Source organism: Crocodylus siamensis, chromosome 3 (assembly GCF_052110815.1).
Source record: "Crocodylus siamensis isolate JL-2025a chromosome 3, ASM5211081v1, whole genome shotgun sequence".
In the NCBI taxonomy this organism is placed as follows: Eukaryota; Metazoa; Chordata; order Crocodylia; family Crocodylidae; genus Crocodylus; species Crocodylus siamensis.
The window spans coordinates 238529808-238544804 of record NC_143397.1 but is presented as its reverse complement, the minus strand read 5'-3'; the positions used below and the strand labels follow the sequence as shown (position 1 = coordinate 238544804).

Genomic DNA, 14997 nt, shown 5'->3' with positions numbered 1-14997 from the left:
TGATTAGTGCAGTTCTTAACTTTTTACCTGGGAAGTTTGCAGACAGTATGTTGCAATCTTGGCTGTTTCTATCTTTCAGCTCTTTATGAGTCTTTGGGACAGCATTTCTGCTTACCTAAAGCATATTTAAAATGCTACAGAAAAAAATTCAGTGACAGAAACTGTACAGCCATGCTTAATGCATTTGAGAACGAATGAGCAAAAGAAATTGAACTCTAGCAGCATAAGGGTTAGAATATTTCTAAAGTATTGTACTGCAGAATTTCAGCATGCCCTTCTTGTGTGCTGGGCAGTTTTCTACTAGGAATTATCTTTTTTTTTTTTTAATGCTGGCGTTGTTTTGTTCATTTGAGAATTTTTTTTTTAATAAGTTGAACATGTGGATGCTAAGCGCTCAAGCAAGTCCTAAAATCACGTCACCATCTGTACTTGCTGCTTTGGATGGAATACATATGATGACTTGTATAAAACAGAGCTAAAGGGATTCTGGATTTTTTTTATATCAGGAGGCAGAGGACTGGAAGTCAGGGCTCCTCAGCTCCAGCCCAGACTCTGGGGCTTTTTGATCATAACATCTGTTTTAGTTTCCCTGTGTCAAACAGAAACCAGAATACTTACCTACATGACAGCAGTGGGACTTGTATGTTAAATGTTTATAACATGCTAAAGGATTCAAGAGCTACCTATGACAATGTTTCAGTATTCATTCCATCATAGTAGATATGAAAATAATCCTGATTTAAGACTGGATCTGCCCCTGCATGCCCAATCTAGCTAACAGAGTTACAGCCTGCAGGTCAGATAACAAGGAAATGAGGGCCGGGGCTGGATCTGGCCCCTGATCTACATGTTTGTAACACTGCCGTCCCATTATGTGACCAGCAGTCTGTTGTGAGAACCGTCTAGTTCCAGAAACATTATTTGTGCTATACTACTAAGATAAGTTTTCAACAAATGCAAAGTGGAAATAATTTTAGATCTATCTTGTTCTTTTGCTGGCAGAGGGTCTCGACCAAACTGCTTCATCTGTTAGAAACTAATTTTCTCCTCTCAGTTCTTCCATTTTTCTGCTAAAGAACGGCTTCTTAAACTAAACTGAGTCTCATGCCTGGAATTCTAGCTTTCTGTCTCCTCTGACTGGTTGCTCAAGTCATCCACTCCTCCTTTTCTCTCTCTGCATGCATCCTACTGATTTCTTCCAAAGGGAAATTTTCAAAATACAGCATAACTTCCCCCTTCCTGTGATTTGCTGTCTTTTTCTGTTTTCTCCTACAGTTCTCTTCTCCCCTGTCATAAACACAGAAGTTTCTCTCTGCTGTGCTCCTTCTGCCCCAAACCTATCCCACCTTTTACCCTCATGCTCACTCTCATCCTCTCCTTTATTCTTCTGTTTAATCTTTTACTCTCTTCTGGTTCCTTTGTCTCGGAGTGCAAACATGTTTTGTCTTTCACAAACATGGCTTCAGTCTTTCCCATCTTAACAAGGCCAAAGGCAAAGTGGATGTGTTCAGTACAGCAAAACTGGAGATGCAGCATTTCTAACAGTGGTTTTTGTGTGATCAGCATGGTTAGCTATGCGGATGTGGGGGGAGGGGTGGCAACATTTATTTGTCCAAGGCAACAAAAAGGCTAGCCCTCTATACTAAAAAAAGGCCCTTCCCCCTTCTTGCCATTTTGCCTTTCCACCTACCCTCTTTCCCTTTCATTGCTAAACTCATTGAGTGCACTGTTTACAGCCCCCGTCTGCAGTTCTTTTCCTCCAGTTCCACTGTATGCAGTCTCCAGTGCAATCTTCACATCAAAGCTCAACTGAAACGGCTCTTGCCAGAGTTTCTAGGCACCATTTCCAAACCTCAGGACCGGCCCACAACCTTCATGCTTCTAGACCTGGGCTTGTCCATCATGCTCTCAATATCTTGCCTTCTCTTAGCTTCCATCACTCTGCGTCTGGTGGTTCTTCACAGTTGGTGCTGTTGTTCTTTATAGAGCATGGCATATGCACTGGCGAGTTATTTGATGGCAGAGTCTGACGTGCGAGTGACAGTCCTGCCCACAGGAAGGGCACACCCATGTACTAGCAGTGCTCTGAATCCAAGCACTGGATTCTTTCCTTCTCTGATGCCTGTCGTCACAAGACTTGTTCCAGTTCACCTCGCAGTGCCTCGCTCCATCTGCAGGCAGACTCCACCAACCGTAGCGGCATTCTGCATTCCTTTCCTAGTCATCCATGGAGATTTCAAAGGATGCTAAATCATTTTTGCAGTCGTTGTGATATCTGCGCAGTGGCCTGCCTCTCTCTCTAGACCCTCTGCAAGTATAGCACATTCTTCAGGATCCTATGATCAGGCATTCGCTTGACATGACCAAACTACCCAAGTCTTTTCTTACTAATCACTGTTCCCATGAATGACATACAAACATGATTTAACACTTCCACATTTGTTACCCTGTCTTGCCATCTTATTCAAAGAATTTTATGCAGGCATCTGATATGAAAGCTGTTTAGTCTTTTGATATGTTTGGCATAGGTTGTCCACATTTCTGAGCCATATAGAAGAGTGGATAAAACATATGTCTCATAAATACAGATTTTTATTTAGTTGACGGTTTGTTATTGTTCCAGGCTCTGTCTTGCAAAAGATTGGCTGCTTTGCCAGTTCTGTTAGTGAGCTCAGCATCAAGATTTATATTGCTGGTAACACTAAAGCCAAGGTAGAAAAATTGGTCAACAACATCCAGACGAGTACCATCTAGGGTGATATTTGGAACTGGTTCTGAAGAGCCTTGATGCATGATAACAGTCTTCTTCAAGCTTATTGCTAGCCCAAAGATTTTGCATGAGTTGGAGAATTTGGTAATGAGATGCAGAGCATCAACACTGTAAACCACAAGGGTTGTATCATCTGCAAACAGATCTCTTATGATGATGTCCTTCACCTTCGTCTTGGCTCTGAACTTTACAATGTTAAACTGTCCTCCATCACATCTAATGCTGAGATAAATACCATCTTAAACATCATGGAACACGCGTTGAAGTAGGAATGAGAGGTAAATGTTAAACAATGTGGGAGCCAGTACCCAACCCTGCTTCACTCTATTGTTGATGAGGAACGAGTCAGACTCTCAGTTTTCATACATTACAGTTGCCTTTATGCTATCATGTAAGGATTTCACAAGGTTTAGCAGTGTAGGTGGACAACCAACCCTCTTCAGAACTGTGCAGAGCCCTGACTGACTAACTGTGTCAAAGGCTTTTGTAAAATCTGTAAAAGCCATGTACAGTGGTATACAGTTCTCTGCACTTTTCCTGCTGCTGTCTTACAGAGAAGACCGTATGGTGGACCTTTCCAAGCAGAAGCCACACTGGCTCTCAGGATAGATTCTCTCAGTTAATGTTTGAAGTATAGGTAAAAGAATATGGCTTAAGATTTTTCCTGCAACGTTGAGAAGAGATGTACCACTGTGGTTATTACAGTCACTTCTGTCTCCTATGATTTATAGAGTTGGATGAAACGGGCATCCTTGATATCTAGCTTCCATCACTCTGCCTTTTGTGGTTCTTCTACTGTCTCTCTAATCTTTCTAACCTGTTCTCTGGAACAGGGGTACTAAACCCCCAGCCCATGGATCACAGCCTGCTCCCAAAGCTGTGTCATCCTGCCTGCAGGAGCTCCCCACAGGTCTGAAAATTTGGCAGCAAGGGAGTGGTGGGCTGCTCCCCTGCTGCCAAATTTCTAGACCAATAGGAAGCCCTACACACTAGATCAGGTGCACAGGGTGACACAAGACCTGATCCTGGCATGCGGGGCTGGTGCAAGGTGCCAGGGCTTGATCCCAGTGTGCAGGGCCTAATACTGGTGCACAAGGGTGGGTGGAGGTGGTATGGGGTGTTGGGGCCTGGCAGGGGACAGTGCAAGGCTTAATCCCAATGTGTGGGGCGGGGGGGAGGGGGACAGTGCAAGGTGCCAGGGCTCAGCACATGGGACTTGGTGGCCATGGCACAGGGCAGGTCCAATCTGGATATAGAGTGGCCAACTGAGGCCATACAGGGACCAATCTAGATGTGTGGAGCTAAGCAGAGGCAGCATGGGGCCTGATATGGCTTGTGCACCAGCCCTGCACCACTCACCAGGCCTGCATGCCAAAAGATCCTGCTCTGGAGGGTCTTCCTCATCCCACTCTAAGCCGTGTCTAAATCTGCAGAGTCTTTTTTGTATGTTATCTCAAAAGTGTGGCCTTCCTACCTATGCAGACAGCTAAATCTTTCATTCAGGCTCCCATATCTTCATTACTTCAATGTCCATATCTCTGGCCTTGAAGAATGCCATCTTGCCCTGCTCTTGTCCAGCCTGCATGCTATTCCTAGCCTGTCTCTTTGACCTTATCAGCCTTCTGTATACTTCCCCCCACTGGCTACCTCATCTGTCACATCAAACATAAACTACTTGTCTTCCCTTCTAAGGCCCTTTGTGGCATGTTCTACCCATAACATTTCATTAACTACCGAGATGTGAACTTTGCCTCTAATTGTTACATTTTCAAACAAGCACTTTCATGCTTTTTAAACTGTCACTTCTCATTTCTGGAGGAACTCTCCATAAACACCCATGCAGTTTATCAGCCTACTTCAAAAAAACCTTATTTTTCCCAGTTCCGTTCAAAGGTTAAGCTGCTGGTATGATGAGACTACTGGCGATTATGCTGGCCTATGTTGTCTCATTGGCTTCTTGTACTCCTCTGACCACCTGCATTCATCTCTTTATTTTTGTCTTATACTGGTTGGGCAGAAACTGCCATCTTATTATGTTTGTAGCATCCCTATAGCACCAAGCCTAGTGGGCTCTAGCTGCTGTACAAGTAACATTTTCTCCCATTAAGAGGATCTAAAAGTTTTCTGTTTTTTTAGTCTTCCAGTGCTGTCATATTAGGGGTAAGATTAGGATGAGTAATTGAGTGAGGATAGCTTTCCAAAGGGCATAGCTCTTCAAAAAGAGGTTTCTACTTGGAAGTCAGAAGGAGTGTCTTGTGCAGAAAAGGAGTAATTTTACACGATTAGATTCTGAAAGGTTTACGTTGCACTGAGCTGCAGGATGACTGTTGATAAAGAACTTACATCCACTCCTACAAACATAAAACTTAAGCCAGGCATCTGAATACCAGCTTTCAAAATCCTCTCTGGGGTGTCATTAAAGATTTCACTGTCATTTTTGAGGGGGCTGTTAAGATTTTTCTGTGTTGCAATAAATGCCTGAAATTCTTTTCATATTATTAAAATGAAGTGCCAACCTACCAGATTCCAGTGCCAGCACCTCTGCTTTTCTCGATGTATGACTAGGGAAGAACATTAAAAGAACATAAAAAGGAGACTAGGGAGTGATCTGATAAGATTGAAAGCTAAACTGTATTCATAGTTCTCTGGGGAAGGTAAAGAGGGGGGCATTTAACAGTAATTGTCTATTGCTGATGCACCTTAGCAACTTAATCCTGAGCAAACTCATTCATAATTAACAACATTCGTGTGCCCTCTGGTGGCTGTTGTGGGTTCTGGAGAAAATGGTGTGGAGAAGGTCTCAGTGCTCTTGAATTGCTATTGTGTGTGCTTCCTAGGGATAACCATCTAGGTAACTTCAGGTGAATGCATTGCCTGGGATTAAAATTTTATGCTAATGACCAACTTCTATTTTAACTTTATAGTTCTTTGTGCAGTGTTCACATCTGAATCACTTTCATATGACTTGAGAATCATTTGGGCTAAATACCTTAAGGGTAATATTCCATACCTGCATACTGCTGAATACTCTTACTGCATGATTTTGCAAAACATGATCTCTAATTGGATGAACAATTGATGCCAGGAGGAGTCAGCTTTAACTAAATGAATTTAAAATGTTATTAGATTTAGATGAGGATATTGTTGAGGATGAATATAGTTCATATCAGATGTGTCCTTTAGATTTTAGTTTGTCTGATGTGGCTCATGGCTGCCAGTACACTATAGAACTACTAATGTTAGTAGTGCTGCATTATAGATGTTACAGATAAAACAGGATGCTGTTTTCTTATGGAAGTAACCTAGGTTGAGGCAGTTAATAGACCTGGCTATGTGGTATCAAACTAATCGCATACAGTGTGACAAGTGCTATAAAATACTTATTAGCACAGTTAATGAACTCTATCCATGACAAAAAGGATGAGACAGAAAGTACCTGGAAATAGTTTACTAAAGTATGGTTTGCTATAAGAAATAATGCTAAGTCCGTCCTTTGTTAACTTAGTGTTCTATATCAACTTGACATTTTAAGGCTTTCATTTAAGGCTCTTGGTCTGCCTTACAGTTACTTGTGTGCATCACTAGGGCATTGGATTGATCACTTATACCCAGTGTGCATTTGGGGAAACTGAGGCCCAGAGGTGTGTGACTTTCAGAGAAATTAAAAAGATCCAGGAAAATATCCCAAAGGACTCACAAGCCAGACCCCATGTGCATATTTTTCACCATATTGCCCTGGGAGTAGATGAGAGCTGTGTACAATAAGCTGCATCAAAACCCATGGGCCTCACCACAACCCGTTTCCTTGTCACTTCCTCTGACAACTGGCAAGACTGCCATAGCAGTGCACTGTCTGCTGTCTTCAAAATACCCGCTACAGGCAAGGGAGCAGTAAAGTTTGGAAGGAGGGGCTGGTGAAGTTAATGAAGGCTCAAATCATGCTTGCTTTACCGCAAGAATGAGGGAAGCCAGGATGACACAGTGCTGTATGGAAGAGGTGCCCTTCTCCGGGTAGAGATACCCTGGCTGTGGTTAAATAAAAAAGGAAAGATGGTTACAATTCATGGAAAGCTTCCATATTGGTAGTGAATGATGGAAGCACATTGGCAAGGAGAGAAACCTGAGCTGGCGCTGCGTAGGTAATGGAAGTAGAAGAGTGATGTCCATACAACAGTGGCTATTGGCTTCTGGTACCCAAGCTAGATTTATGGCATGGGAACATGCCCAAAATTTGGGAATAGAGGGCCAGACCCACAAGTGGTGTAAATTTTAATTTTTTACACTGGCTGAGGATCCTGGACCATTAATCCCTTTCACAAATCTCCCTGCTGTGTTGCAACTACACTGTCCACAAGCCACAAATGGGGAGTAAAGAGGCATTTCTGAAACTGCCACATGCTGGGGGCAGTATTCCAGAACACAAGGATCTGAAATGCTTAAACTCCTGCTGTTTCATGTCCTTTTCTTTTTTAAATACATTGTCTCTAGTATAACAGAACATTTTAATGATGTCTGTTACAAGGAAACCATTCTTCAAAGTACAGGACAGAAATTACTAGCTGGAAGTTAATATTTAGCAGATTTATACCCAGGATGACCTTACATTGCAGGTTTCCAAGAAGTATTTTATTATTATATGTAGTCTGTGGTTTGTGTATAAGATGTATCATTTGCATATAGCAAGATAAACAGGATACATTCCCTTCCCGTCCCTAACGGGACAAAATTCCCTTTCTCCTCAGGTGTCAGTTTTGTAAGAATTGTTCTGGTTTTGCTTTACCAACCTCTCTGAAATGTAGGTGTTTTAACTCTCAAACTGTATAACGTTTCTGTTATCCATCTTTACAACTGAACTAGTGTAATGTCCTTGAATGACTTCTCCACGCTCCTGCCTTCCTCTCTTGAAAAAATATGGATATTCTCAAGCAGAAATGAGCTACTTGGATGGCAATTTTATCTTAAGAAGACTTTGCCCACAGTTAGATTTTTATACCTAGTGAAAAACTTTCTTTGTTCACATTAAAGGAAAATGTAGTTTTATTTTTTTCTGTATTTAAAGCAAAGTACAAGAAAGAATTTCCTTTGAAATTCTTTACACTTCGGAATTACTAAAGGAAAAGATGCACAATATAGTACTTAATATCTGTTTTAGGTATTTCATAGGTACTTGTTACCTTGTTCCGTAGCATAATTTATTTTAAACATAATTGGCAGGTGCTTGGGTTTTATATCACAGGTATATTTTGGCACTGAAAGGGTAGTGTTCTTATGTATATTATCTACCATTTAAGTTGGTCTAATAAAAGATGTCAGATTCACCCAAAGAACCTTGTCTGCCTGTTATCTACACCAGCACTCATATTTGGGAATCAAATCACACAGGTAAGGGCTATAAATATTAAATGTACAGTTGCTCTATAGAACAAAATAATGCTTGCAGCACCAGATTTTTGATATTTTAAAGATCAGGTTCTGTACATGTCATTTTTAGCTCAGATAAGCAAGGGGGTGAACTCATACAACCCTGCACACAGGATTTCAGAAACTTAACTTTAAAAGTACAGTTCTCTTTAGCTAGTTGTCTTAAAGTACTAGTCCTCTGCATGGTGTGTGTCAGCCTTTGAAACGCATTTGGTTGTCTCAAGTCCAGTTCCTGCAAGACATGTATACATCACAAGAACAGTACTATCTACCACCCTTATTGGTAGCTTCAAGCTCTGAAAAGTCAGGAAACTAGCTTCTCATCTACGTGGGGATGTCTGCAATTCACCACTGAGGCAAGCAGTACTATTTCTGTCTCATCTGCACCGCTTGAAGGAATAAAAAAAGGACTTTACTGTCCCGGGCTCTTCCTCTAGCACAGTGATTCTCAATCAGGGTGTCATGAGATCTTTTTTATGCTGCCATGGGGATGCAATATTAACACTGTGAGGTGTGCAGACTCCTACATACAATTCACAAAATTAAACCCAGAGATTTCAAATAGGAATCCATAGTGTCAAAATCATTTCTGACTATTTGCAGGCTTTTTGATTTATTTGCAACAAAGGAATTGCTCTGTTAGTTTTGTGTAGTCAAGAAACAAGTAAAAGCTAAGGTCTGGTATTTTCCAAGGGGTACCTTGAGTCTAAAAAAGATTAGCACCTTTTGCCAGCACTAAAGTTATTTCATTGTACATAAATGAGAACATGAAACTCCAAGCACTTTGGGTAGCCTGAGGTCTGGTGAACGTTTTAATTTATGTATGAGGCAAGGATTTTTTGAGTGGTATCTTTTACTAGAGCAACTAGAGCACAGTTGGGATAAAGTTAGAACAACTTTATTAATAAATAAATTTATTTATTTATTCACTTTTAAATTACATTTTAGGTTGGTCCACTCAGGCCCAGGGAAAGGATCTCCACAGTCAGGTGTGGATTTATCCTTTGCAACCCGCACTGGAACAAGGCAAGGGATTGAAACTCATCTCTTCAGAACAGAGACTAGCAGAGACCTCTCCCTGTGGACAAGGAACATAGTGCAGGGCTGTCACAACTCAGCTGAGCTCATCACAGAAATCACCACCTGTGAGTAACGCTTGGAAGCTGCTCTTCTTTACATTGACTCCCTTGTGCTTTTTGTCTTTAAGCCTATTTCATTATACACAGATCAGAATGTTGGCTCTCTGGTGATTCGTTTGGGATCAATGGTTAGAATTGGAAAGTAAAACTGGAAGGAACCTCAGGTCATCTGGTCCAATCCCCTCCTAAAAGCAGGATTATTCCTGTCTAAACCCTCCCAGACAAATACTTGTTTTAACCTGCACTTAAAACCTTCCTGTGACAGCAATCCCATATCCTTTTCAGGTAAAGCAGGAAACAGCCGGTATTCTTCTCCAAGGCCATTACTAATAGAACTTACTGAATTTTCAACACAAGCATAAACTGCTTTCGTGAAAAGTTTGTTTCTTGCTCCTCCAGCCAGTTCCAACTTCAGGGGTACCTCTGGTGAGGTACATGGAGAGGGGAGCTAGTCCCAGTTCCATCTCCGCCTTGGCCTTCCTGACTGCCCCCCTGCAGCCCCGAGCAACCGCAGTATAGTCCCCCCTGGTGATGGCCCCTCACTCCCATTGGGTGCATGCTTCCCTTTTAGCTAGGAGACATTCCTGGATGCTTCTGGTGAGCCATGGGGGCTTTTGCAATTTCCTTCTCTGCCTGAGAGGATTCAAATCTTGGTCTGCTATCTTCTGGAGAGTGCCCTACACGGTGAAGGAGGCACACTGGAGAAAAAAAGTCAAGGTTCATTGGCCAAAGGAAGAGCAGAAGGAAACATGATTAACCTTGTGGTTATGACACTTCTGGGGCTGGGGGAAGCAGTCCTGGGTTCTAGCTTACTTCAAGGACTGTTTCATATTGAATACATTCAAACAGTCCTTTGTATCACACCCCCTTGCTCCCTGCAGAGGAAATCAAAATGGGTTTCCACACACCGACTGGATGGTCTAAATGCAACCACCACCACCTACTCCAGTCACATCATGAAAGCATATGGACATTGCTACTGTAGAGCCTTGCAGGTGCATGTTTGACATGGTCTAAGAACTCAGACTGCACCATGCCTGTTAGGGAGACAGGTGGGAATGCCTCATTTCTGGATCCCAAGAGCATCCCATCAGCCCTGGCAGGACCCAGATATTTCTGAATATGTGCGCACACAAAACTTCAGACAACTTCTTTTAGGTCCAAATCTGAGGCTTCTGATGAGTTAGGCAACTCCTCAGGCAAAATTTGGGAGTTTCCAGTATCACAACTTGGGGTAGATGCAGAATTTAGGCACTTGAAAACGTTCTTGGATGTGGGTTTTAGTCCTTGAGCTAACCTAAAGGTTAAACCAACATGCTGCAGGTTTTCTGCTGCAATAGTTTTTGGATACAATTATCAGGGCCTTTTTTCTAATTACCATGAAACTAATTAGTACTCAAAAGTGTCTTCAGCTTTGTTGAAATTCTTCAGGCATTCCCTTTGCAGCTTTTAATTTTTGTCACTCGTTTTGTACTTGAAAAGAGCGGCTGTCTCTTTGAATATATAGTTTGGAAGCACAAAATGCCACCTGAATCTTAAATTTAATATTTTACTTTGGGTCTTGACATTCAGAGATAAACAAAACTGTGAAGAATAATATGAATGAAGTAAAGAAATGATTTTATTAATCCCAGCAACATCTAAAAAAATCAATTTTTATGTGTATAGATTGTATGAAAATACATATCAATCCCATTTTGATACTGCAAAGCAGAATGGATTATATTAAGTTTTCAAAGCCTTAGGTATAAAACTAGAGTGTCTTTACTTTACTTAAGGCCATCAGAAGATACATCATCTCACAAGGTCTCAGTCAGCTCTCAGGGCTGTCTTTCACATTCTTTCTCCAAAACTCTTCAGCCAAGAGTTTAGAAATACTAAGGGCACAGACAGAAGTTACATTTATTGTGCGACTGGCTCCTTCAAAGCGCTCTACACCCGTGCTCTTGCAGAAGGGTAGCGCTGCAGAGCACTTTAAAAGTACCCAATTGAATGAAAATATGAACCCTCATTACATGTAGGGTTTGTATACAAGCCTCATTACAGTGCATTTGAGCTGAAGGTGCTCAAAGCAGAGCACCCTTGTTAATGTCTGTCTGCATGCACTGGGAGCAGGGTTGGGCTGAAGCATCTTAGCCCTGCCCCTAGTGCTGTCTTCAGAATGGGAGGGAGTTTTGACTGGGGTTTGCCCAGCTTGCACTGAAGGGTGGGGCAGAAAGATTGTACCATCATGGGCAATAATCTGCGAGTGCCTTGTAAAGAACAGGTCATGTCCCCAGGGGGGAGAACCAGCTACTCAAGAGCCTTAATCCCTCTGATAGAAAGAGCTGGCAGCGAAACCTACAACATGTCCAGTCTTCATAACGTGCATGCATTTGAAACGGAGAGGATACTCCATTGTCTTGACAAAAAAGTTTAGGGTAGGCCCACATTACAGTAGCTGAATGCTCAGCATGCTGCAGAGAAAATATATCCTACCCACATGCTCTGTGTGCATGTGCGTTAGCCTGTACCAGTACAGCTGAGCTAAATGATCCCAACTTTGAATCTGCTTTATCCAGCCTCAAAGTTGGAAGAGTTTTGCTACATAAGTATCACAAACCTGCTTGAGCTTTTTAACACGGAAGCTTCTGAAGCAGCTAGAAATGTGTTTTCCTCCATAACTTCAGTTAATTTTGAATCATTAATAAGACTACAGAGCAGTGGATCATCTACCACAGAACAGGTTAAGTCACAGTATCCTTTGGGTCTGTGCAGATTTTTTGGATAGCCTTTAGGCAAAGAAAGTCAGCTGTATTACATATGTTCATTTGTCTTGAGCAACAAGCCAACCATTCAATTAAATAATTATTATTTACATTAGGGTTACCATATGTCTGGGTTTTCCCAGACATGTCTTCTTTTTGGGTCCTCCCATCTCCTTCTGGGTGGTTTTTTAAAATAGCAAATGTCCAAGATTTTGTTCTGCTTTCCCAGCACTTCCCCTGCTGCCCCCAGCCCCAAACAGCTCCTTGCTGAGGTAGGCCAGGAAAGTGACTGGAGGCTGGGGCATCATGTGCGCTGCGCGTGGGCCCCGGCAGTGTGTGTGCGTGTGTGCATGTGTGCCTGCCAGCGCTGCAGCAGGGTGGGGAGGCAGGGGAAGGGGGTAGGGGATTCTTTAGGGGCAGCAGGAAGCTGAGTGGTCAGTAGGACTGGGGAGGCAGGGGGCTATGGGTCGGGAGTGAGGGGCACCAGTAGGGTAGGGGGGCAGGGGGCTACGAGTTGGGAGTGAGGGGCACCAGCAGGGCTGTGGTAGCTGTGGCTTGGGAGTGAGAGGAAGGGCACGGCAGGGCATGGACATATATCACTGCCCCCCCCGCAATCATATAATGCCCCCCCCGACACACACATACAAAGGTGTCCTCTTTTTTTTTGAAACTGGAAATATGGTAACCTTAATTTGCATATAAACACCAACAGAGTGGCCAACTGTGGTAGTAACATGGCTAACTACCTCCACGTGCCTTGGAGGCAGCCAGTAGCCTTGCCCTATTGAGCTAGCAGTAGACACAGAAAAAAAGCAACTATTTTAACCTGGTCTCTGCTCAGAGGGAAAGTAAAGGATGGAAACAGATACATCATAAGTAAATGCCAAGTAACATACGTCATAAGTAAAATTCTGTTGGAAAGTTAACTAGTTCTGCTTGGCAGTTATATTTTGCAAAAAAGCAACAGACCTATAGTTACTGTATAGGTTCCCGGGCAGTTTGCCATCCCGTGGAAATAATCAGAGAGCAGTAGAAATTATTCTAATGAAGCCTATTGCAATTTCTACAGGAATTTGTCAATCTATAAAAGACATGCCATCTGTTCAAACACACTTAACTGGCTTACTAAGAAAGACTAATGCTAAACTACAAAAACCTGGGGAACGCAAGTTAAAAGACATGAATTGTCATCTGTCAGGCACCTAAAGGCAGCATCTAGTCCTCTAACTATCCAGCCTCAGCTAGTCACACAACTTTAGCTGTGTGTGCACATTTAAGGTCTCAGCTTTAACCCTAGGGCTAAGTACAGACGATCAAAAAGCCCGAGGCAGAATCGATTCAATCTAGGCAGCTTCCTTTAAGCTTTGTACATTGAACCGATAACCAGTTGAACTCACGTTCAGTTTTCAACTGGGAAAGGCCGGGGGAGGCCTGCACTGACCCAGGCTAGTAGGGGGGGTGCCAGAGCATGTCTCCCAGCCTGCTGGCCATTATGAGCCCAGCCAAGTGGGGCCATCCCTGACTGGCTTTTCAGCACATGTCCCCAATCCCCGGCTGTCCCCCCACAGTGGGTTGAGGAGCCCTCATGCATGTGCTGACCCACCTGTGGGGAACCTCCACCTTGGCGGGTTTCCCCCAGCTGGGCAGCCGAGGGGAATTCTCCCACGCCCCGCTGCTGCTTGCCTCAGCCACTGCCACAGGAGGGAGGAGGAGGAAGTGCCCTGGGCCAGGTGCCTGCCCACACAGCCTGCATGGGGGCTGCAGGGAGCCTGTGCCTCGGGGGCCTCCCCCCGGCCTCCCCCCAGCCCAAGGCAGCCTCCTCTGCAACACTGCTTGCCTCAGACTCCTTCCCCCTCTTCCTGTGGCAGCAGCTGAGGCAAGGAGCTATGGGGGAGCCCCCCAAGGCAGGGGCTTCCTGGTGCCCCCATGCTGGGCTGCAGGGGCAGGCATCCAGCCCAGGGAAATCCTTCCCCCACCCTCCTGTGGCAGTGGCTGAGAAAAGCAGTTGTGCCAGGGAGGGGGGGAATTCCCCCAGCTCCCTGGGATGCCTCCAGCAGAGGGAGGCATTGGCGACACATAGGGGGTGCACACAGGTGAATGTGCACCCCCTGAGATTAGCCATGCCACCCTGAGATTGGCTGCTGCCGCCAGGCAGTTGACGCTTGCCACACATTTCCCCCCTCCACCCCTTGCTGAAACTGCCAGTGGCATCTGTGGGCAATTGCCAGTCACTGATCACAACCCCCCAGCTGCCTGCAGGCAGTCCCCACTCGCTGCCACCACCACCAACATTGCCAACACCATCTGCAGGTGGTCGCTGTGCTGCTCCAGCCTCAGGAGGCATGAGGCATCCATGGGAGGAGGGCTGCAAAAGGGTGAAAACCCTCAACCCAGGGGCTTTCCCTCCCCTGGCACGCTGTGCAGGCCTAGGCTGGGAGGGCCTGGGGGTCTGTTCCCCTACCCCCATCCCTACGGGCTGACAGGTGCAGGCAGGAAGCATGCTCGGGAGAAGAGGGGCAGGGCAGACCCTGCTTCACTGAAGTAGACAGCCCAGTCCAGGGCTGCAAAGCACCTTGGGATGCTGGGGGACCAAGTTAACTTGAACTGGGAAGGGAGCTGGGACAGAAGTTCCATAAACTGACTTGGCCTAAATCAGTTAAGTCTGATAGTACATCCATCCAGGTTTATCTTGAACTAGTTTTGGCCATTTTGAAAGTGTAAAGTCTGTCCCTAGCCCTGATGTTTACAAAAAGATGGCATTACTTGTCTATAAAACAATGCTGAATTCTTTTTTTACAAGTGGAATAGTTCCAGGCTACATTAGAATAATTTTAAAGTCAGGTTTTTGGGGTATTTTTAGTTTGGCTGTAAACAATTCTAATGGTCCCTTTAAAAGTTAGTAACCTTGTTACAGCTAAAA

The 14997-nt window shown here is 44.1% G+C and overlaps 1 protein-coding gene across 1 annotated transcript in view; it reads left to right on the top strand.

Annotated features, from left to right (window-relative positions):
* The window catches only part of SNTB1 (syntrophin beta 1), a 198133-nt gene that overhangs the window by 176307 nt on the left and 6829 nt on the right, over positions 1-14997 (top strand). Inside the window, exon 5 of the mRNA XM_090040573.1 lies at positions 9140-9336. Within this exon, the coding sequence (XP_089896699.1) occupies positions 9140-9336 (197 nt within the window). The remainder of the gene's footprint in view (positions 1-9139; positions 9337-14997) is intronic.